This window comes from Molothrus ater, chromosome 1 (genome assembly GCF_012460135.2).
Source record: "Molothrus ater isolate BHLD 08-10-18 breed brown headed cowbird chromosome 1, BPBGC_Mater_1.1, whole genome shotgun sequence".
NCBI classification, from domain to species: Eukaryota; Metazoa; Chordata; class Aves; order Passeriformes; family Icteridae; genus Molothrus; species Molothrus ater.
Window position 1 is genome coordinate 25,333,382 of NC_050478.2, and position 24,982 is coordinate 25,358,363.

The 24,982-nt window shown below is 40.7% G+C and overlaps 1 protein-coding gene across 4 annotated transcripts in view; it reads left to right on the top strand.

Annotated features, from left to right (window-relative positions):
* Nucleotides 1-24,982, top strand: part of DYNC1I1 (dynein cytoplasmic 1 intermediate chain 1) — a 186,495-nt gene that overhangs the window by 40,262 nt on the left and 121,251 nt on the right. For all 4 annotated transcript variants that reach the window (XM_036404674.2, XM_036404682.2, XM_036404698.2 and 1 more), the window contains exon 6: nt 3,419-3,534. In XM_036404674.2, the coding sequence (XP_036260567.1) occupies nt 3,419-3,534 (116 nt within the window). The remainder of the gene's footprint in view (nt 1-3,418; nt 3,535-24,982) is intronic.

Sequence of the window (24,982 nt, forward strand, 5' to 3'; positions counted from 1 at the left end):
AAAAATTTAACAGGGCTAAAATTAGTATTTTATAGTTTGGGATGGAACTTCTTTACCCCAAAAAGTGAAAAAAAATAGTAAATTTAAATTATGTAGAATGCTTGCCTGCAGAGGTATTTAGGATAACCTGTTTGTCTAAAAGGGTGGGTAGCAGTACGTCAAGCTCTTCAGAGCATGAATCATAGGTAAAACCTAATCACTGCTATGAAAAATTTGTTCTACCAGTGAACTTAACAGGGTTGTCTGTTTTGAGTCTCCAGGCAACTCTCTCGTGCTTTTGCTGCTTCATTCACCATTCTGTCAAAAAAACAACAGCTTCCCTTTAGCTGATTGACAGTGCTCCCAGCTGCAGTTAGGTGTGTTAGGTCTATTCACCTGGAAAGATCCAGAAGGAAAGTATCCAGAGAGTTTTCTAAACAGAAATATTTCTCCATATCTAGAACTCCTAGGAATGTTTGTAGTTTACACATGAGTGTGACTTCAAATAGGTCACACATCTACAACTTTACCTGGGCTGTACCAAAAAGGTAGAGTTTTTTGAGCTATTTTAACCTACAAAAACTTTATAGAAATCCCAGCGCCTTTTTTTACAGAAGTTTGAATTAAAAGATGAGGACTCCTAAGACCAAGGTTTCTCAAACAGCTGTGCAAAGCAAGTTCCTTTATCTGACTCATGAAAAGATAAGTCTGTATGTAGAGACTTCAATCAATTACTAGCAGCCAGTGCAGAGACAGAAAAGAAGCATGCCAAAGAGCAAATCCACAGGCATACATTTTAATGGAAGTCCTGTCCCTTTTGAAAGAAAACTGTCTTCAAACCCAAGGCAGAGTTAACCTTCCTCTAGTGTCCTGAGACTAGAGCAAAAAAAACCCCAACAAAACCAATGCAAACGAAATCCTGCAGTCAGCAATTAAATGATGTGTGTCTCAAAACATTTCTAGCAGATGCATCTTTCTTATGATACCTTTGGACAGAAGAATCAGTTTTCATGCATGGGTTTTATTCACTACTGACATCCCATTAGCAGTTTGGAAAGGAATCATTCAAAGCTTATGTGCTCTCTAGGATGAATATTTATTGAATTTATGAGAATTATGAGCACCTCAGATGAAAAATGAGGATGGGAAAACAATAGACCTTTTAGTGTTGCCCTAAAAAGAAATAAAGACTTGAACATTACTGCACATATTTGGTAAAGTCCAGATATTGAAAGGAAGCTCCAGTTGTCCCTGAGTGCTTGGGACCAAAGGCTAGGCCAACTTTTAGAAACATGAGAACAATTAGAGGTGGCTTGACACAGGCAATCAGGCAATCAATAGATCAAGATCACATTCCTTCAGATGAGGAAGGACCTCTGAGTCTTCACCAGTAATCACAGAATATGGGTGGCACTAGGCATTTGTAGAGGCACCAGCAGTTACTGAATTGGAAGTGTTCAGATGAGGAATTCCATGCATTGTCTCAGCACAGTGCTGTGGGAAGTAGCTCTCTTCTGGGACACAGTGGGCACAGGTTCAATTCACCCAACCAGCAGTTACATCCAGCTCTCCTTTAGGGTCATGTTCCCCCCCATCCTCAGGCAGTCCAGGAGATACAGAGTGACCTCATGTGAAACTGTTTTAGAATTAGGTGAGGTTCTAATTAGGTCTAGATTGACACATAATTAATTAGGGATTATGCTTAACCAAGACCACTGTCAAGAGACTCTTTCAATGCAAAGAACCTCAGTAAATGGAAAGAGTAGCCTGGGACAGCAGGGGACTGGTTGCACAGGGAAATCAAACTGACCAAGAAGGCAACAGAGATTGCACACCTGGTGCTGAGGGAGGGAAAAGCACATGAGAGTTTGCTGGGGTGAGATATTTATTACAGATTGAATTCACACAGACTGTAAGTTAAAGCAGCTACAAAATGTAAAACTACTAAAATTTTTGCCAGGTGAAGAAACTTTTCTGCCCCCAGTAATGAGGTAGAAGTTTTTCTGTAGAGTTTTTAGACAATTGTAGATTTTGTTCATATTGGCAAAGTCAGAGATGGTTGTAAGGAGGGAGACTTGTTAATTTCTCTTCTTTGAAAAGAGGAAAGACTCAGAGCTACAACTGTTTCTGCTCTAGTGGTTTGTTACACAACCCAGCTGATTTGTACCTATTACCTGCTGAATCTAATTGCAGTCAGCTTAATAACAACCCAGGCAGTAAAACAGATTAGAAAAAAAATATGACTGATGCAGCTGAAAAGTTCAGTAGGTGTTATCCAATGATGACAGTTTCCTTTTTAGACTCCCATTTCCTTTCAGACATGAATCTTAATTGAATACCTAAACCACTGTAAATTAATTAGGTCAAAACCCCTATGACTTCTGTTCTTCTGACAACCTGGAAAATGAAGAGGATATGGATAACGTATAAGAATTTTCTGGTTTTCCAAATTATTCTCTTCAATAATGTGGCAAGTTGAGAAACATTGTGTCCAGGAATTTATTTCCCCATAAATGCTCAAGCATGCTCACACTTGTTGATTCAGGTAACTGGCCTTATTTAGTTCATTTGTTTATTGTGTTTGCATTATTTCTCTGCTGAAAGTTGGCATTTTTTCTGGTAAAACATTTCCAAGTAACCATTTTATTGTTCTTCACTCCCTGCAAACAGTCAGCTAATATGCAGGAAATAAACTGATTTTTTCCCCCATTGCTGAGTGAACTGCACAACTAAAAGTGTTCATGGCCATGCTCAACTGCATCTCTTCTTTTTCTCTTACCCACTTACAGTTAGTTTGTTTCACTGATTTATTTAATATGGTTTATTTAAAGCAAGGGAAGTAGACAAAATAGAAGGCTATAGTTGCCCTGCTCCAGTTGTATTGTAGCTCTCCTGCAGCTCTTGCATTAGGACTCCACTAATCATAAACCTACTTCAAGGCCACTATTAATGGTACCTGTGAAAGGCAGAATCTCCTTCTTTATGGAAATGACACACCTTGCCAGTTAAAGACTCTGTTACTGCTCCCAGCTGAACATTTGGCAGTCTAATTCATCCTGGTTTAAACCTTCTGTACCCTTTCCACAGCTGTTTGTCCCAGGCTGAGGATGAGCTCCTTTTAGCAGACAGAATATCACAGTAATGATGGTATGAAAGAAAATTTTGTTGCATGTTAAGAGGGACACAAGCAGGCCATTTCTCTCTCCCATTTGCAGTCCCTCTCAGCAGCATGATCTAGAGGTTCAACAATTGGACTTTACTATGGCAAATGGTTCCCAGGCTAATTTTCTTCACTGCAGTGAGGTACCTCTCATGCATACTGTGTTGTTTTTACAAACACTGAAGTATTTTTATCCTGTCCATAGCAGCAAGCATTTGTTCTTGGTGCTGATTTACATTTACCATGACTGACCTTTTGATGTTGTGTATTTCACCTTAGACGCAGACTGCACAAACTAGGGGTGTCAAAGATTACCCAGGTCGATTTCTTACCTCGGGAGGTGGTATCGTACTCCAAGGAGACACAGACACCTCTGGCCACACATCAATCTGAAGGTAAGGTTTATGTTTTTTTAAAACAGCCATTTTAATAGAAAATTTGCATCCAAGTTAAAGAATGTAATAAAAATAATAGTAAGTCATAACATAGCTACTTATCATGTGTTTTCTGCAAGGCAGCTATTGTTTATGTGATTAATGTCTGTTCTGATGTGAATAATTATTAAAATCACTTTAAATACAGGTGGAACCAAACTACTTCTGACTTACAATGGATTGTGCTTAGATAGCAGTTTAATGGGAACATTTTTAAAAATAAATCATTTTTAATATAATTAAAATTGTTCTTTATTCCTTTTTTTATGCTTTCTCAAGGAAGTTATAAATTCTGTGCTTTGTAAAGAGGCAGTGTTGGAATGTTGCCCTCAGTTGTTTGGTCAGGGTAATTGTGTCCCCCTGCTGTAGGTGAAGCTTAGGGAGAAGTTGCAGTTTAGCTCCATATACTGAAAAAGGAGGTTTGCATACTTTGATGTGGACAGTCTTTCTTTCTTTCTTCTCTCTTCTGACATCATGCTGGCATCTGTACTCATGGAGCTGTTTGTTGGCTGTTTGGCTCTCTTGTTGATAAGTAAATACACAGAGTGGCAGAGGTTTGCTGCTCTGCCATTGTTGTACTGCAGAATGCTGATGGCAGGTCAGTGGAACCATTTAAACCGATTGCAAAACAGTACATTAGCCTGATGTTGTCTGTGCACTAGAACAAAGCAGATAGAAGAGGAAAAACTCATAGCAGTCTTGACCATAATTTTTGCTGTTTACAACGAAGGATCAAGAAAAGTTCAACAACTGAGTAATTTTCTGCAGAAGATAGTGTAGAACTTTACCAGGCCTCATTCAGAGAAGAAAGATACTCAAGTAGGTTCAGAAGGTGGTGGTGGTAAATCTGTCTAAATATAAGGCACTGTCAGGGAAAATAGAGTGATAAATGTAGCCAGTTGTTGTTGGGTTTTTTTATAACTGGGTAACCAGGTCTGCCTTAGAAAGCAGAAATAGAAACTGCTGAGCTGGATGCTCAGATTCTGCTTTTCTGGAGCACAAGTTGACCTTGGTTATCTGTCATCTGAAATAGTGCCTTCAAACACAGACAGCTCTTTTGCTGGGATGATACTCCTTGAGCGGTGTGTCCAGAGAGCTTTGCCTGCTCATAGGGAGAAGCTGTCTCAGAAGCCTCCCTGGGTCAGTCCAGCTCATCTCTGCTTGTTTCTCTGTGGGCTGCTGAAGCCTCAAGAAAATGGGTTTTACCCCTGAGTCTTTGTCTTCTTTGCTTAGGACCAGTTGATGCTCAACCCTGGAGCATTATCATGAGTTCATTGTTAGATCAGATGGAGAGGGTGTCCTTCCTCTCTGACACGTGGCCTTTATCCAATGCAAGAACCTATGGATATGGGGAATTTAAGACTTGGCTTTGTGTTTGCCTCCCTCAGACCTATGACTCTAGCACTCATGAGCTGACCTGCCTTTGACTGTTACAGAAAAAAGAAAAATAAGCTCTCTACTCCATCTGGAAGTAGGCTGGAATGAAAAGGACAGGCTCACTTAAGGAAGCATCTTCTTTTAGAACGATCTTGCTTTTTTCCCAATGAGCTCTTCAACTATTAAAAAATCTTTTTCTTGCTAGACAAGAGGACTATCTCCAACCCTTCAAGGAAAAAACCCCAAACAACAGTGTGATGCCATGGAGCCTGGCAGTCAGGACAATGAGCAGAGAGGCAGTGTGGTTTGAATTGGTCCTCCCAGCACAGAGGAAAGTCACTTGTTCCTCATTTGTGTGGAAGAAGATAAGTGCAAACATAAAACATCATGCACTTTAAACTGCCTGAGCCAAAACTGTGATGGAAGGGGTCAAGTATGTGGGTTCGGTGAATATTTCCTATTCTCTGTCATCACAGCCAAGGAAAACATCAACAGTAGTGGTGTTTTACATATTAAAACACAGAGGAAATATCACCCAATCTCTTCCTTCAGATGTGTGAGGGAGAGAAAGTGTAACTTACATTTCCTTTCCAATCTGCTGCTGGGGAATTCTCTGCATGTATCTTGGATATGATTGTGGCTGTGCATCAGTAAAGGAGATTCAGGAAAGTGTGTTTATTCTGTTGAGAGGCTATTTAACTGGTAATTCTCTAGGGGGTAAATAAACACTGTGATTTTGGTCTCCCAGGTCTGATGGAAATGAATTCTCAGGTTTCAATCTCCCAAGCCTCTTTATGAATGCTGAGCCCTTCATGCTGTCAGTCTAAACATGAACAGAAGAGAGAGATTCCTCAGGAGAGCAGCTTAGAGAAATCTCTACACTGTTTCTATGCATTCATGTAATAAAATATAGCCATTATCTTTTCAAGATAAATTGTTCAGCCATTACTATGGCTATGGGCTCAGTTATTTAGCATCTGAACCCTTAGAGTTTGAGAATAGAAAACAAGAAACTCGGATTAGTCTGATTCAGTGTTTGGAATTCACTTTTCACTGACTGCCTTAAATACTGGAAATGTGAAAATGCAGAATTTTAGGATGAGATTGTCCCATGCTTCCTTCTTGTTTGGAAGACAACTAATGAAGGGTACAGCTGATTGAAAAGATGGGTGAAAAGAGGACTTTGACTCCATTCAAAGTTCTTGAGTCTTTTCAAAATATCCTCATCAGATTTTCTGCATTTGCTTCTCTAGAGAGTAAGAAAGAAACTCTGAGGTACTTTAAACCTACTGCTGTTCTGGAGCTCAATGGATGTTCTTTGTGGTAATGGCTATTGCCCACCAAACCTAATAAAACTGGAAAAGGAGGAAGGGTTCACTCTGGTAAGTCCATGTGGTGCCAGAGAGCCAGATGCTATGTGCACTGAAGTCTCAGCTTGTCAGCTGCTAATTTTAGAAGAAATAGTGTGGCATTATTCTTCATTGTATAAAAAACAGATTAACTCCTCTTTTCAGAGCAGGTAATTTGCCTTATTTCAGAGGAATAATGACATGTCATTTCTCCTACCTTCTCTATTATTTAGGGAGATGTGTATATGCATCATTCAATCCTTTGATCACAAGAACTTAATTCTTTTGCTTTATTTAGGTCACAGTCAGCTTCAGCCTTTTCTTTTCTTCCTTGCAGGATGACTTCAAAAACACACAGATCTTGGCTCTGGAGCCTGAGAAAAAAACATGCTCTTTATTTTCTCCTTCCTCCTGCTATAATTGAACTTGAATTCAGGTATTTGTAGGCATTGAGAGACATTTTACTAGTGCTGTTTTTTCCATTCTGGAGTTGATTAAGACCTAGGCCATGCCAAATATTTTTTGAGAGTTCTCTGAGACACTTCCTTCATTGTGCAGAGGCTGTCACATCATCTCAGGAGCGGCAGCCCCACGTAGCCTTCAATGGTTGGACCCTCCAGTGCACTGCAGACGTGTTGTTTGTTAAAAGTGCACCTAGGAGGAAACAGAAAAGCCATGGCCTGGCCTTTGGTAAGCCCAGGATGGGTCCCTCACTGCTGTGCAGCAGTGGACCGAGCTCTGTATGACTGCCTGCAATCCACCTTTTCCAACAGGAAATCAGTCTGCACATTCAGGCTCTGCTAGATGCCTGCCTCATCTCCAGCTTACTGTTCTGCTCTTTAATGGGCCAGGAGGTAAAATCTCAGAGAAGGGAGGTACTCTTCTGATCTGGGTCCCCTCAGAAACTGAGGGCTGCAAGAAGGAGAAATTCTGTAATCTTTCTGGCTTTGCTGTCCAGTGTCAGGAGTGTTGTTATTCCTCTTTTGCAAAGTAGAAACTACTTCATCAATAAAATGAGATGTTCTCACTTTCTGCCTTGACACTGTCACTGCAAATATGTTAGTCAGAAGTGCATTCCTGAAAGAGTAGGTCCTGTGTACAAGAGAAGATCTGGCTTTCTAAAACAATGGAAGTCATGTTCACTTCATCAGTTCATCATCTTCAACAGATATTTTTTCATGGGAGAAAAACAAATGACTGCCATACTCACCTCCTGAGCAGGGTAACCTCATCCTGCCTCACAAATGTAGCCCAGTTCAGGCAAAGAACACAATTGAGACCAGTGATCCATCTGTTTATCTAGATTTTCAAACACTAAGGGTATTTTGACTATTAGAGAAAAAAAGAAACCTCTCTACTCCATCTAGAAGTAGGCTGGAATGAAGTGGCAAAATGGAGGTGGAGCTCCAGAGGCTGGGTTGGGTTCTCTGTGTGTCTGACAGTGAGGGAAGAGAGGGGAATTCTCTCACAGTCGGGCTCATGAGGCGCGTGAGCCTGTCTGCGCGTGATACCAAATGCTGAGTGATTTCTGTCGGGTGAACCAAAACTCTCTGGTGCCACTGACTGCATTGACTAGTTCTTCTTCTGACTGCCAAACTTGGTAAGAAGAGAGCATTTTATAGCCATATTGATTTAGGTTTGTCATTATGGAGTAAAATGGGTATGTCTTACAGAGTGATACATTGGCATCATGTGAGGCCTGTGGCCTACTTTGAGTTTTGGTAATTGGATGGGAAGTTATCTGTGACTAGGACTGACAAGCTCCAATGCTGTGAAAGCAAGTCAGGCCTCTGGAATTTTATCTTTTCCATGATAAAATCTGTAGATATTATGGAATTTATTTATACTTTGATTGTCAAGGTCCAAGATTTCCAGGTTTAATCAGTGAGCAGATCTGTCTCTGTACATGCTTTAGGATGCTGTGCAGCAGCCCTCTAGCCCAGCAAACTCTGCCCCAGTCCTGCTGTGCCTGGCTGTGCCTGACTTAGCTCAGCTCTAGCTTTGTGGATGCATGCTGTCCTTTGGAAAAGCCAGTCCCAGAACTAAGTGAGATCATACTTGAGCTTTCCCATGGGCAATCTGGCTAGAGCTCGTGGATCAGAAGCTGGGGTTTAAGTTAAAGAGCTTACTTTGGCTTTTCCCTTCCAGAGAATTGTAAGCTCAGCTCCAGTCTCAAAAGGACAAGTCTGGACCCAAGAATAGCTTTGAATGCCTCATTTAATGGGAAATGCAGGTGCACATTTGTGCATTACCATGCATGCAACATAGGTGTCAGGATCCGTGATAATGTGTGATGGAAATTGGACATAACTAGGGAGAAAGCAAAGGCCTTCTGATGTAACAAAAGGAGGTGCTGAAAAGAAAAACTAGGATAGAATTCATTATTAAAAAGAGTAGATAACCTAAGGATGAATCAGTGTTAAAGCAGAGAAACTTTTTTAAAGAAACAGAGCCTTGGGATTTGTACTAATAGGCACTAATTTTGTAATAATGTTTTGTAACTTTTAAAAATACTGTGCTCCATCCTAAGCAGTACCATGTATCGCTAGGTGTTCTTAGTTATAAAGGTATATAAAACCCCAGTTTGCCTTTTCTTCTCAGACTGCAGTCCATCAGAGTTGTACTGTGGATCTCAATAGCTGGCATAAGAACTCTGATTCAAGGTGGCTTTGTTTGATTAAATCAACAAAGCTTAATTTGTACTGTTGTACCAGACTGTACAAAATGGGATGAGACTAGAATGATGCGGTGCAAAGATTTGAGGCATTGCATTGTATAGCAGTCTTTCAATAATTCCTCTTTCTTCCTGTCACAAGTGCATCACCTTTTCTAAATAAAAAGCTTTTCAAGGTGGATTTTTTTTTTTTAATTTAGTTTTGACATAAAAATCTTTCAAAGGCATTCAGGCAGCGCTCTCTGGTGGTGCAGCGGTGAAGCGCCGCGCCTGAGGAACGCCGGCAGGGAGGGATGCGGGAATGCAGGAGGGACCTGCGGGAAAACACTCGCCTGATCTTTTGCCTGAGGCAAGAATTATATTTGACAGAAGGTGCTTGAGTTGTATGACTGAGATGTGTGAATGCAAGTGCTGATGAAAGAAGTGCGAGAAGAGACCAAGGCATTATACAGAAATTGAGGGAAAAATTATATTATTTAGAAATGTTAAAAAGCCTTGAAAAATCAGCCATAGGTATTCAGAGCAATAGTACACTGGTGAAATGAGGTGCAAGCCTTTGTTATTGTCAGTCCCTTCCGAAGTACAATTAGTAAAGTACAATTTGTTAAGGTACATGTATTCCAGAACAGCCACAGCAGGCAGCTACCAGGTGTGGTGGGTCTGTATTCCACTCCTTGCAAGCTACAGACATTGGATGTATACCTCTGAAGGCTTTCTTCACCTCCTGGCTCATGGTAATTTTATGTGGTACAGAATTAGAATAAGGACTAGGCTTTAGAAATTAGTTTCTCTGGTTTCTGTTGTGCAGAAAAATATATTTGACACTTGTAAGGATTTCTTCTAGGAGGAAGAATGAAGAGGCCACAGTCTGGTCATGGATACTTTGGTGTTTAAGTGCAGAAAGGGACATCAAACGTCTGTTTTCATAAAATACGTAGCAGACTTTGGCTCAAACAGGATTTCTGCAAGACAGTCCCAGTCCATTTGTAAAAGGTGGCCTAACAGTACATTAATCAGCAGTCACTGCTTCAGTATTTGCTCCCTTCCCTGTTTCTCTTTCCAGGTTTTCTCTAAAGACTTCTGGAAAAGGGCTTTTCTCAAGACGGTTCTCAGATAGTCTTATGCAGAGAGCCCTTTTAATGCTAAACTGTTTTGAACAAGCAGATCTGACAATTTATTAAGCATCAGTAATTCTCAGGGAATTATCTACTAAGAACTGGTTTAACAGAGAAGATTGCCTCTAGTCACACACAGTTGGAGGTCTGAAGAAGGAAAACTCTTTAGAGATCTTGGACTTTTTCTTGATCATTTCATTACACAGGGATCAAGTTGCTTGACTCTTTGCAGCTCCTACACAATCTTGACAAAATTTTGGGCGGGTCTCCTGAAAACCAGGCACACACACATAGGAGTTTCCTGCTCCAAAGTGTCCCTGACCTTCTGCAGACTCTGGTTCCTTTTGCACAAGGTGCCTCTGCATTAAATGCAAGCCAAGAAAGCATATCTGGGAATTCTTTATGAGGGTGAGGAGAGAACAACAGACGCTGTCACAGCTGAACCATGCCTTCTCTAAACCATTCAGGCAACAAAAGATGAGGAGCAAACCAAAGCTTAACTGCCTTCTTGATGAAACAAGGAACCAGTTTTTGGCCTGTGCTGCCTAGGAGGGGAGTGTTGTGCAGTTTTGTTCTCTGCATGGAAACAATACTGCTTCAGAGCCTTTGCAGCCATCATGGAGAAGGACCACGCTGTACCACCCTTCCTTGCACCTTCCTGATCCTCATGGGTCTTTGTGCTTTTAACCAGGTGGATCCCATCCTCCACCCAAGAGATGGGAAGCTGTTCTCTCCTAGAATAATCCCAAAAGCACTGTAGTCAGTCTCCTTGTGTGGAAACCAGTCTGCTCCTTTAGTTGCAGTGGGAAATAATGTGATTGAATGAGATCCTGGTACATCTGGTGTCATTTGATGCAAAACAAGAGGGCTGATGTTAAGAGCCCTGACCTCAGACTCCTTTAACTAGCTGCAAGTCATCTCACAGTGCCTTTGACCCATCTCTGTGTCCTGACATCTGAAACCAGCAGTGATCCATGAATTCAGAGAGAAGCCCTGTAACACCTGTATGCAAATTGAATTCTTTGTTGGCTGGAAATGAAAACCTTCCTCTAAGTCTTTCTTCTCTGCAAAAGATCCCGGCCATGTTTTACACATGAACAACTGCTGTATTGAGCTGATTTGTTAAATGTTCCCCTCAAGCAACAAAATATTTCTAAACTTATTTGCAAATATATGACTATTAGTATGTTGCAACTTAGCTTTAACATGAGAACAAGGAAATTGTCCCAGTAATGAACAGCACCATGATTTCCCTAGTCAACAGTCAGTGGAATGACAGTGGCCAATTTTCCTCTTTTTGCTGTTTTCATATGTTCCTAGTTATCAGTTTATGTATAATTTCAGCAGTGTTTGAATATTCTTTGAATTAGCAGTATGTATACATATTACAATGCTCAAATGAGAAGGTTCAGACCTAAAAATGTAAAAAGGGTGAAATTTGGGTTAACAGTGCTTCCAACAGAACAATGAAGACATGCCTTTTTGTTTTCTTCAGAAACAAAGCATGCTTTTTCCTGCCATTCCTGTAATTCCTTCTTTAGACTAATGGGTGATGCCTATTCAGTATGTACAAGAATAATACCCAGCACCTTCTATTATGTCTTTAGTAACCTTTGGCAAATTCTGGCTTTGTAACGTGGACCAATCTCCACTAGAATTTAAGACAAGATTAAGAAAAATGTGCATTGTAGAAGTAGCAGTTATTAATCCTCAGTGCTCTAATTAGCACTTAATCTTTCTAATCCTGTAAGTAGATACAAAATCAGGGCTGAAATAGACACAGGCCATAATGTGGAAAGGCCTTCATTAGTGGTGTTAAAAAGATGTACAGAAAACTGCTTGGTTACTTCACACTTCTCAATTTGATCCTTGGCACTTGGACTCTAAGAGATGAAAAAGATTCACGTGCCAAAATCCCCTCCTCTGTTTTAACCCACAGTACTAATGTACTGGGTCAAAAATTACACAGCTGAAAGTTCTCCTGTTCAACACCTCTCTATCTTCAATTCTATAGCTGAGCCTGAGCCTAAGAAGCTGGCTAATTGTGCCCCTCTATAGTCTCCTTTAATTGGCTCATTTCCATAGGAGAGGCCACCTGCCTTGGATAGAGCAGTGTCAGCTGCTTGCCCTCAGACTAACTGGAGAGGGAGCCAAGTGCCTGGGCTGGCTAGAGTGAAGAATTTGGCACACCCCACATGACTGCCTGCCCTGAGGATGAATGGGGATGCACCCCAAGCTGGGTCTTTGTTCACCAGGTGTGTCCCCACACTCTGACCTGAGCACCTGGGCAGAGCCCTCCAGTGGCACCCCAGGCCCCCTTCTCCCTCCCAAGAGCTGCTCCAGGGTCCTGTGAAGCCATGCTATATTTAGGATAAAGGCAAACTGTAGCTCTCATCTCTATGTTACACTTGAGAATCCCTGCTCAAAATGAGTAGCAGCTGGATCCTTTCCAGAGAATCCTTTTGCTTGCTTGCTCGCAAGAGTTACTCTGAAAACTGAAGAAAGGATCTGGGTGAAGAAACCTTTAATGAAATGGATATGTCAGTAAAGTAAAAGTCTCAGCATGAATTCCCACTGGCCACTATTAATAGAAGATGGAATTGTCTTTTGCTGCAATACAATTGACTGTCTCCACAAATAATGTCACTTTTCAACCAGACCCTGGCTGTCACTTGCCCATCTATCTTATTTAAAATAAACTTAGCATGTATTCACTCTGAGCCACAATTACTTCAGATGTATGTCCCAACCATAAACCTCCAAACCAGACCTCTCTCTTCCTGCAAGCTAATACCCTACTTAAAGCACACAGGAAGTGAAAACATAATCATTATTTTTCTGAAATGTGTTGAGCTTGAGCCACAAAGCTTCACACTTATTTTAATTGCATGTTGTTGCTGTGGATACTTCTTTTTTTTCCTCATCCCAATTGTGTTGTGAAGTTTGCTACATCCAAGCTCAGTGTGGGTTCAGCTCCTCTGTGATTGGCACAAGCAGATCCCTGCACTTATGAATAGACTTACTGATCTCAGTAGCAGCTGCTGGGTTTTGAGGACTCTCAGAATTCACTGCTTGGTTTGGAGCTGAACTTCTTTGAAGGTCTTGCCCCAGCTGCACAACAGGAGAATTTTTGAAATTTTAACCTTTAATCATGGTTATTTCATATTTTCTTTCTTGTCATCTTCACTCAGATGTTCACTCTTCCTCTCCTAGGCACCCATTACTCAGCAACAGGATGCTCAAAACAGCACTCATCTGCTGTGTAACACTGAAAGCACTAAAGATCTCACTTGTGACTGCATGAAGAATTCTCTGTGTGCTGGTTTTGCATCACAGATAATGTGCAGGTTGAGAACACAGCATCTTGCACAATGAGACAGCACAAACTCCTCCTGCATGTGTTTCACTGACTTCTTACCTGTGACGTGAGAGACATGCTGGCATTCACATGGGGGGATAATTGAGGCCAAAAGAGCTGAACCCAACACAGTCTTGTGAGGGGGATATGGACCTAGCCCAGACTGTTGTTCAGTCTGTGCCCAAGTTTCCAGAGCAGTGGAATAGTTAATTTGGTCCACATGTCAACTGGGCATGCTGTAACATGCTCCCAGTTCATACTGATCAGGAATAAGCATCTCTTATAATCTGCCTTTTCCTCTTTGCTAGACTGGGTACTGCAGAAAGCTTGGGTTCAGGATTTCCTAGTAGGCAGGGTTCCTGAGAGTTAGGCATGTTTACATACATTTTAGGGATGTAAGAGCTGCTGTTTAAGCAAAGATATAACAAATTTACATCTGGTTCTCATTTGTGCAATCATGAAAAGGTGTCTAGTGAACAGTGAGCTTCCATTTTCAAGAATGCCTTGGACAGAATGCCTTTAGGGTGGAGTGTACAGGCACAAGTGCACCATGACACTGTGTGCTTGGGAAACATCTCTTCTGCCATTCCTAAGTTATAACAGGATGGAGACAGAGAGGGAACAGGAGATTAATCTGGTCTCTCTTTCCTCTTATTGTCTCTAGTCTATGTACAGAACTGTGTTTAAAAGTTGCTGATACATTTATATAATTATTTAAGTATTTACTATAGGTACAGCTATAGAGAAAATGTTTATATAATGTATTACCTATCTGTATTATATCTGTAGATTTACAGAGACTTGTAGATACACACAGAAAGGTGACCACTACAAATCTCACTGCCTGCCAAGTGCTACCCTTGGGCTCAGAGCAATGGTGTAAATCTCAGGAGTCTTATTTTTATTACAGTCTGTATGTGTAATTCAGAGCAAGTCACAAACTGAGTTACAATCAACGCAGAGACATAGATCCATCTCTTCATTTCCTCATAGCACAGACCACTAAAAGCATAAACATGAACTGAGTGAATTCACAACAGCCTAATTTACTAGGATTTTTAGCTGTCACAGAGCTGTCTGATCTGGCAGCATGACTAGTGCTAGTACCCAAGCTAAGTAGATGTGTCCTTGTTGAGATACTTCAGGAATTCAGTGCAGTCACAGGCAATAGCTCTGCCTTGAGGGGCCAGGCCTGTTTGTGTAAATTTCCGTACTCAAAAAGAGTGACACAGAACCTTCCAGAAGGCAATTTACCCTATCTACTGTATTTATCATAACACTGGAAAAAATTATCTTCTATTTGTGCCTTTCTTCATTGCTTACTGGACTTAACCAATACATTCAAATTATAACCTTAAGTTTTAGATGATTTAGGTAATTCCAACCACTTTGTGATGGAAATATGGGCAAGTGCATTATGAAGTATTTTACTGTCATTCCCTGAAAGTTTTGGAACTGCTGTTATTGCTATTTCTTTTCTTGAACTCCTTCATCTCTTACCTATTTCCATTTGAAGCTGCTTCTTGGGCCTCTGTGAAAGAAAAGTGAAAAAGCAGGCACCTTATTTTCCCCTGTAACCTATGTAATTGAGGGCAGCACTTTCCCAGCTGATAAAGGGAATAGTATAGAGAAAAAAATAGAAAAATTACTTTGCTCTTTTATATCTTCAATTAAGTAGTGTTTTCATACTATTCAGAGGACTTTATTGTGTAGACTCAATACTACACTTTATGTGCTAACATTTATTTTGATACATCAGTCTTATTTGTGTATTGTGTAGTTCCTCAAATGCAAGTTTCTGTCCCATTTTGCTCAAGGGTTTTGCTGTACAGTAAAGCCCATCAAATTCCTTCCCCCAAAGAGTGTTGAGCATCAAGTGTACACATACCTAGGTCTGGAAATTATAGCACCATGACTGTGAAATGGACAAAACCACAGCTTTGTTTACTGAGATACAGGATGGGGAATATATCCTTTCATCTCTTCTTTCATCACTTTCAACTATAGCACATAGGTTGTCAGACTGTTCACTTGACCTGTGATATTTCTTGCATTAGAGTGTCCTGATGAAGTATAAAAAATGAGTACCCAACCCTTAGGTATTAGCTATGCAGTGAGGATGTTTTCAGATCTAATTAGTGAATTAGTTAGTACTAGTTAGTGATTATCCTTAGTGAATCTGGATTAGAAAAGGTTAGTAAAAGTACCTTTTCTGTTTCACAGTTCATCAGCTTGAGATAATTTAGTAACAAAAGCTCATGTTGCAATCAGGGAAAAGACTCCCACTGACTAAAATGGGACCTGGACTGGGACCAAATTAAGTGCTTGCCATGAGCCTAAATAGCTGACATTGTCACTGACTCATCATGTGAAGCCCTTCAGTACATTGTAGAATCATTTTATTTGTATTTGATTAAATACAAAAGTATTTTGCTAGGCTTTCCAGCTTTGAAAAACAAAGTATTTACATAAGGGCCAGGCAACCAAATAGCTATCCTCTTTTATCCTGGTTAGCAGGCTTAATCCTGCAAATATTTATGCATGTTCTGTGCTCATCATTATCCTCTGACATGTTTGATTGTCTGATATCAGGCATGTATGTCTTTGCAAGAGGGGATCTGGTGCTGTAACTTTCAGTTGTTGCATCCCGTTTTGCTGATGGACTGCAAACTCTGAAGGGCAGGAAATGTGTTTATTTTTCATACTTATCAGTACAGAATATAGAAAACATGCTGTAAAGAAATACTGATCATGAAAATGTGTTGATCTATAATAGAATAGTTTGGGTTGGAAGGGACCTTTAAATGTCATTTAATCCAACCCCTCTACAATGGGATCTTTTCAATTAGATCAGGGTGCTTAGAACCCTGTGCAACCTGACCTTGAATGGTTGGAGATGGGGCATCTGCCACCTCTCTGGGCAACCTGCACCAGTGTTTTACCACTCTCATGGAGAAAAAACTTTTCCTTATATCTTCTAGTTTAAAGCTATTGCCCTTTCTTTTGTTGCAACAGGCCCTACTAAATATATATATTACTTATATATATGTGTGTGTGTTTTAAGGGGAAAATATGCTTCTTCCCTGTATTCCAGGTTGATTCACTTTGGCAACTGCTAAAAATGTGCATTTTATTACCAACACCTTTTATCAATCCAATGAACAATAGAAACAGCAGCTCTGCTCCAATACTGGCCACATCTTGCAATAATTTATAAATGTCCCATATTAAAAATAATACAGTTACTCAAACTTTTTCAAAATGTCCCAGGGTAACCAAATGCTTTTGTATTATTATTAGTTTTGACAAACCTGATTGTATGCTGGCCATTGTTAAAGGGTTCTATCTGCCTCCAAACACAGTGAGAGACAAAGAATTTTTAATGAATTTAATTAAAACTTTATGTGTTTTATGGTGTTCACCTCCAGCTGGTGTGCCATTCTTCTCTGTTGAATGAAGTTTCCTCTAATGCATAATGATGTGTTTTATAAGAGGGATGTTTGAACCCCCTTCCTAGTAGCCCTGAGGTAGTTTCCATGGTATGACACAGTGGTGGAGTTTTTAAAAGCAAGTCTCTTACACTTAAGTGAATTCTTTATATGGTTAAATGCACAGGCATGAATGCGTAGATATGAATCTTAAAATAAATTTAAGAATCTTTTTTTTTCCCCTTGAAGCAGTCCTTGTGGGCTAGCTTTTATGACCCATGCTGCTGAGCATTTGTCTGTACAAATGGCACACTGACATGAAAGGGTCTTGTTATTTGACTGCTTCTGTTGGGGGTAGAAAGCTGAATGATGTGTTCTCCTTTGGTTAACACTCTGACATCTGTACCAGGCACAAGGTCCTGGTATTGATGGGCACTCCTAGTGCTGCTGTAATAAAAATGAACAATAACATGCAGATAGCCTCGTTAGCAAATGTTTCAGTGCATTTTATGAGACATGCTGAGACACTGTAACAAGCTGGGTCATTCCCATGGCTGGTTAGAGTTAGTGGAATTTTAGTCTTCTGAATCTCTTGTGTGTTAGGGCTTTCATTCAGGGTCTCTAAAAAGGGCAGTGACCTGTGTCCTTTTCCTGGAAGCTGTCAATCAGTATTTCTTCTGTCCAGAAGTAAGTTCTTGCTAAAAGAGGTAGGCTCTTCATTTTGAAAAGCACTTTCTTTTCAAAATCTTCAGTCTGGGTGTGGCCAGACTGGAAGACAGAGCTGTATTTTTGTGGTTCTTTGGATGGTGAGATCTCAGTTGTGCAAGAATCTTGAACAAGTTCCTCAGGGAAGGAACGAATGAAGCAAGATGTCTTGGACCAGAGGAATAGGACTTAGGAACAACTCACATCTCTACAGGGACTGGCATGGTCCCTGGAGAAGTGTCTGCAATGGAGGCTACAGATTTCCAGTGGTTTTGCAGGGACTTGAAAACTGAGATGAATGTTGAAAGGCATCTTCATAAATAATGTGTCTTGTTCTAATAGTTGTGAGGAATTGGATAGGAAACTGGTTACAAAATCACCCTGTACCAGCATCACCCTTTTCTATCAATTCTCTGAGGTTGGGAGAGCCTTCTATACAATCTCATTGGAAGGTGACTAAGAGGAAGAGGCTTTCCAGGAGTATCAGTGTATCAGCTGGAAAACAAAGAGTCAGTGGTTACCTGGAGATGAGACTGTTCTCTTGGGAGGGGGATCTCAGTGTTGAATCCACCTGTGATCTTTAACACAGTTTTCTAAGGTTAGCCAATAGTAATAACAACAGTAAATCACCATATCTGTTTTTCCCACCTGATGAAGGAATAAAATGATACTGGAGAGGACCAGTCATAAACTAAATCAGAGAAAGTCTTTAGAGAAAATGCTGAAAAATGTGACATTTGGCATTTGGTGGAATGACAAAGAGCTGAAGAGATGAAGGAGCATCAAGAGCTGAAGAATACTTCCTGATGATAAGCATGAAAAAAAAAGCATGATGAACAGAAAAAGAAGGCAGATAAATATGAGATGGTAAAGAATGAAGAAATGAAAAGGAATTAAATGAAGAAATAATTGGAAGAAAGTGGAGGAAGTCCTGAAAACCGCAAAGACATATTGGATTTTCCTCAGAAATTAACAGGATGCTCCTGGAGGTAACAGAAGGAAAGGATATGAGGAGCTGACTGTCCTATATGGGAAAAAATCTGACCACAGACTAATGAGTCATCTTAGTGCATTGCTCCTGATTCCAGATGCTCTGGCTGCAGTCTCCAGTGAAGCTTTGTTCACTAGAGCAAATTAAATAAACTTGTTCTTATAAGTTGCAATGTACCCTTCAGGGAAGGTAGAGCTTCTGTTGGTTAGCACAGGGAGCTCTGGGACTAAATATACCAGCAGCTGAGTGTCATGTCCTGTCCCTGGGGGTCTGTTGTCAGCTGGTGGACTAGATTCTGTGCAGTGTAAACCAGAACAACTTCTATTTAGTGTGAGTGTCAAGGTGGCAGTCTCAGAACTGCCACCCTGTGCATCAGGTGTGGAACTTTCTCTGGACATAAGGCAGAGCCACACGAAGGGAACATCACACAGCTGTAAAAATGAACAATTTTGTCATACATCATGGGGGTCTGCACTTCAGTATGCAGTATCAGTCAGGACATCAAAGGGTCTGTAACTCACCTCCTGGTAAATCAGTGCTGCTCTTTGCCTTTGGTTAATGTTGTCAAGTGGTCAAGCTGTTAGGCATCAGTTTATATTCCTGTGATCTCCAGCTCTAAAGAAACATTATATTTAACTGAGTACCCTTTGTCCCTGCAGTTACTTTTGATAAGGACTTTTGGGGACAAAGTAGAAGAAACCTGAGAAGGATTAGAGTTTGGGATTACAAGGGCTGAGTTGTGTACAGCTGTGACATCAGCCTGTGAACACTGACAGTCTGACAGTGAACCAGTGGGTCCTTTGAAGCAGAAAGGCAGGGCCCTAAGAAAGTGTAGAAGTCCAGGTGCTAGTTGTAGTCTTACTGTTAAAAAATAGAGAGGAAATCAAGCAGGAAAGAAGTCAAATGACTGAAACCTAAGATTTTTTTTCCCATGGTTTGTAGGTATGTTGCACAAAGTGGCCAATTAACAAAGGATGAAGATGCATGAAGATTTGATTTGTAGCAAGTTTTATTGGCATGTGAAACTGCCACAGAAACAGAGGCTTGAAGAATGATCTTAGGGTGGAAAAGGGGACCTTTCTCAGCTCAGCTGAAGTGCAACACTGCCTTCTCCAACCCTTATGCAGAACAAGAGCGTTGTGGAAAGTGGTGCTGCTAAGAACATTTTGATAGGAAGTCAAGGTAGCCAAGCACACATCCAAGGGTGTGCCATAGGACACTTGTCTTTCAAGGTACACTTCTAGGTGACCTAAGGGGGAAAATTCTGGGTGACTAAGGCCATTGCTGGATTTTGGAAGCAGGTCTGTACACATGCATTCCTAACTGTTGGCAGGACAGTAGTGGAGAATAGAAACAGGAAATCTCTGCCTGTTTCGTCTCTCTTACTCTTTTGCCTATTTAAGGTAATTATTGAAGCACAAGGGGATTTTGAGCCAAAGTGGTCATTAGCAGGTATTGTACATACAAATCATAGAATACACAAATCTGTATATACAAATCATAGAATCGTGGAATTGTTAAGGTTGGAAAAAATCTTTAGGATCATCAAGTCTCACCATCCACCATGTAGCACCACCATGTCCACCATTAAACTGTGTGTGCATAGACTGATGTCATTTTAGGGTGAAATAGGGTCATTTTGATGAAAAATATGGACTATTAGTAAGATACACTATGGATATCCTTAAATGTTCTTTGGACTGGAAACACTGATTCTTCCAGAATATAAAGAGAATCTTACAAAGATAAAAACTAATAGAAACAGACATACAAAAATAATGGACATTTAATAAGTCTGCCTGTACTTTTCCTTGTCTCTGGCTTCAGGCCAGATTGTCCGTGCATGGAACACCCTTAAAATAATAAGAAAATTGTACCATATTTTCTTCAGAAGAAATACAAGATTTGGCTCCTCTATCTCCCTTAAATGCTTCAAAATCCCTGGATCAAAGCCCACAGAATCTCTCCTGAGGAGAAATCTGAATGTGGATAATTATGCAGGAAGCTGTGAGCACTTTCATGTTTTAGCTTCTTTTACTATTTAAGTAGAAGTTAAAATGAAATAAAAAGATATATCATGTCTTATCTTGACAGGTTTTTTTCCTTTGTTTTGGAATCCAATATTCAGAGTTTCCAAAGGCATAATGAAAATTTTTATGTAGAGTTAGTTTAAGTCTTTCCTCCAGTAGTCTTTACACTGAAAAGTATTCTCTTTGAAAAGCAAAACTTTATACAAAGCTTGCCAGTATTGTTAAAATGACACACTTTTTGGTGACCTTTGCTAAATCTGCATAAATATTTCTGTCACTTTTGATTATTTCTTTCTGCATTTTAGAAAGTGCTCTAGAAAGTACTGTGCTATCTGTGTCCATGTGAATAGCAAAACTCATGAACATTTCTTTTTTTGAGGGCCAACTTTTCTGTCCTATACTTGCCCACCCTGAAACAGTCTTCAGCTCTGAACCCTTTGACCCTCTTGGTGATTTCAGTGAAGGGACAGCAGGAGTTATTTGAGCCAGGAAGCTGTACAGCAGAAGATATAATTCACTTGTGAGGGATATAAATCAATTATCCACGTGGGATATAGGTTAATCAATGTTTATCTGCTTAACACACTTCTTTGGTCACTTTGCCTTGAATAGCACTTGCCACATCCTGCTGACATCCTGTAGATATGTGTCATGAAGGCAGCAGTAACAGTTCCCTTCTTGGACTCTAGCAGAGAAATGCTTGCTGAAGCCAATTACAAAATACCTGTTGATAAAACAGAGATCAAGATATTATTTCAGTGTTCTAAGCCCTCTGAGCAGCTGGGCTGCTTTACAGCACTGTGCTGGACTATAGATCACATTTACATTAGCTTTAATGCCCTTCTCCATCCCAGTGTTGTATAAGACAGCTTCAGTGTAGATGAAAGTGAGGCCAGAACAATTTGCATCCATTTGAATGACTTTACCTGAAGTGACAGCCATTTGGAGCAAGCTCCCCTAGAGGCAAATTAGCAATGTAGCCTGAGATCTTTGCCTGCAGTCCACCCAAGTCCCACCATCCCATTCCCAGGCCAGCTTCGTTAGGTTGCCTGGCTGCATTCCTGTGTAACCTGCTCTAGGTGTCCCTGCCTTGGGAGGAAAGTTGGACTGGATGATCTCCAGAGGTCCCTTCAAACCCTTGGAATCCTGTGACTGTGATTCTCCGATGAGAAATCTAGCCTAGAATTTGTTCATGTTAGATGGTACTGCACAGGGAACATGGAAAAGCACTCATGTAACTGAAGGAATGTGTTTGGTACACTGGGCCTGCAACATAGAGTAGGAACATCAACAAATGTCAGGCTTGGTAGCAAACTTCAGGCTTGCTCTCAGTTCACCACTGATTCCTTGCAGTGGTCACTGTTTACAACATGGATTAATGAAAAAAGGCAGTGCATGTAAAATGAATAAAGTGCTGATCGTTCTGCAGCCTGAGGCTGACTCAGGAAAGGATGGGCTCTGCCTTGCTGCTGGGATTGCCTGCTTTACTGAGGTAGATGTGCCTCTGGTCCATATCATTACTGGTGGTGTGTTCTGGAGTTGTTATAAATATGCTCAGTTTGGGTCAAGATTTAAAAAAAAAAAAAAAAAAGTGGTCTCTCTGATTTGTTGTAATGATGGTGTGCTGTCTGCACTGTGTCATTTTCCTTACCCTTGTAGTGGGATAACATACAATTAGAGACTGATGTCAGCCTGTAAAACTTTGGTGTAAAATTTTGGTCGCACCAAAATACCGTACTTCTTAACAAAGCTGGCAGACATGTCCTTTGGCAGCAGCTGCTTGCCATGTGATTTAAAACTTCCTGTCACTATAATTGATGTGTTTTTATTCTTTCCACTTCCTGAAGCCTGATCAGAATTAAAATTGCTGTTGGAATTTCCTGTCAAAGCAACTCATTTATTCGCTGAGCGCTGCACTGACAGTACTTTGATTGGACATTGCCTTCAGCTATTCTCGGGCAGAGAGATTGCTGTGAATTATGCTCCTTGCCCAGGTTTGACTTCCCTGCATGCCACATCTGCAAATATATACAGATTGTCCATCATGTGGTAACCTTGTCCTAATGAAAACTCCACATGTAAAATGTTAGATTTGAATATCAAACTTGGCCACCTGCTGGGGCCCTGGCTTTTGTGTTTATTTAGGAAACCCCTGAATTCTCCAACTGATTGTCTCACCATAACTTTCATGTTACCTACCCAAAAGAGCTCTGCTATGTTTCTACACTGAGAATTTATGCTCCTTTTCATATTTCCTTTAGAAAAAGCTAATTTTTTATGGGTTTTTTCTTTAATTTTCTGCTTCAGGATGCTGGTTGCATTCCTTCCCAGAGGTGGCTGTGTTGTGCTGCCATGTGGCAGTTCTCAGATGTTACTGCAGAATTTGTGCAGGGCTCTGCGAGCATCCAGGGTGAAAGATTCTGTGTCCATACAAGTTGTCATTATTTGCAGTGTGAGTGCCATGAGGTGGTAGCTCTGTCCATTAGGAGAATAAACTGTTAAGTTTACTGTTGGATGAATCATTGAGTTGCCCCATTTGTAACTTTGTTTTCCTGTTAGAGCTGCTTAGAGAATTGCAGGTTATTTTGGGAAGCTGAATAATGGGCAGGTATTGGATTGTTCTTCAGTTATAGCTGACACAAAGTCATTGTCACGTCAGAGTAGAATAGATATAATGATACTTACTTAACTGCCTTTGTAAAGTGTTTTGATAACCTAGGCTGAAAGGTACTTACAATCCTGTGAACTGTTACTATTATTATTAGAGGCAATATATTATTTTTAAAGTTCTAACCTGCATTATTTTGAGGATATAGAGTGGGCATCTATATATTCATGTGCAGGCTCTTTCCCTTGACCAAACTGAGTGCCAAGTGCTCTTCCAATGTTTTAAGGAAATGCTCGTGCTGCTTTGGCTGGTAGTTGTTGTATGAGGCCATAAGTGGCTGCCTTTGATTTGCTCTCTACCTGTGGCTGGTGGAAACAGCTCCCACCAGATCCTGGTTGTGGTGTAAGGTGCTGTTGATAATTTATTAAATCTACTGTTTCTCCTACATAAAAACAAATAAACAACAACAACAACAAAAACTCAAACAATTTTTTTTTCTATAAGGCAATTATAAGAATATACTTGCCTTATATTCACCATGGGTTTTTTTGTGGTCAGGAACTTGGACTTTTTACTTGACATGCAGACAGGTAAACAGCATGCCCTCCTGCAGTGCCTGTAGGAATAGAACAGTGTCCCTGGCCTTTTTAGCTGAAGAAATGGGAATGCAGATGCAGGTGTTTTATGGGATGGAAGAGGACAGTAAAAAGGGAGGAGCTGTGAAAGAGAGGGGATACAGAGGTTCAAGGATGGATGGTGGGGGAGCAAAGGAAGGGCCTTGCTTTAAAGACTGGTGCCTAATTCCACCTTACAGGCAAAATGTCAGGTCTTCTTTGTATGCAGGGTCACTCTGCATTTAGATAAATATGCTGTATTGGAGAAAATACTGAATACTGGTTTTGAAAGAAGATTAAAAAAAAAAAGATAAAAAGTCTGTAAGGGAAATGTCCAGCTGGTGTAGGCAGGAGCATTGGCAGGACCATGAAGTTTCACTGACCAAGTGTTATAATCAGAGAACTGGAAGAAGAATGGTAATTTTGTGAAGGAAAGCAAAAGTGAAATCCTGCTTGGAAAATAAAATTGGCTTACTCTGAAGATCAGGGTAAGGGTATGACTACTAATGATTCATTTCAGTGCAGAATTCAAGGGAGACTCAAGCTATTCAACGTTGGTCCTCTGGACAGGGCTGGCTGGATGAAACCTCTCAGTAAAGGGAGATGACAGGGATCTAAATACATGGATCATGAGGCATGGCAGCAGGACCTCCACTGGCCAGTCCTTAACAGCAGAGGTAAAGCCAGGACAGCTGGTCAAGGCAGAGGTAAACATCACATTTAAAGGGTTTCCCCAGGTCACTTACCCTAAGTAGACACAAATTTCTCTTTGGGAAGTTACAGAGATGAGGCTGCACATTGCAACATGTCCAACAAAAGAAGCTCAAAGTGAGTCCCTCGCTCCGAGCTGGACTCCTGCCTGCAGTGCAGAGCAAGGGGGGAGCACGGGCAGACTTCTGAAAAGGAAAGGATAGTCAAAGTGAGTTCAGTTCTCCTGATGTGGGTTGTGTTTGTTTTTTTTTCAGGAGAGAGGCCAGGACAAAGAGAGAAGTATAATAAAAAAACACAAACAAATACACTCAGTGTGCTGCTTCTTCAGCTGCCACGTCAGCCCAGCTGTAAATGCCCAGTGTAGGAAAAAGCCAAACCAACAGTGCCGAGGGCTCCAGGAAAGACATAATGCTGACACAACAGTATCTGAGTTCCCAACTGATTTCAAT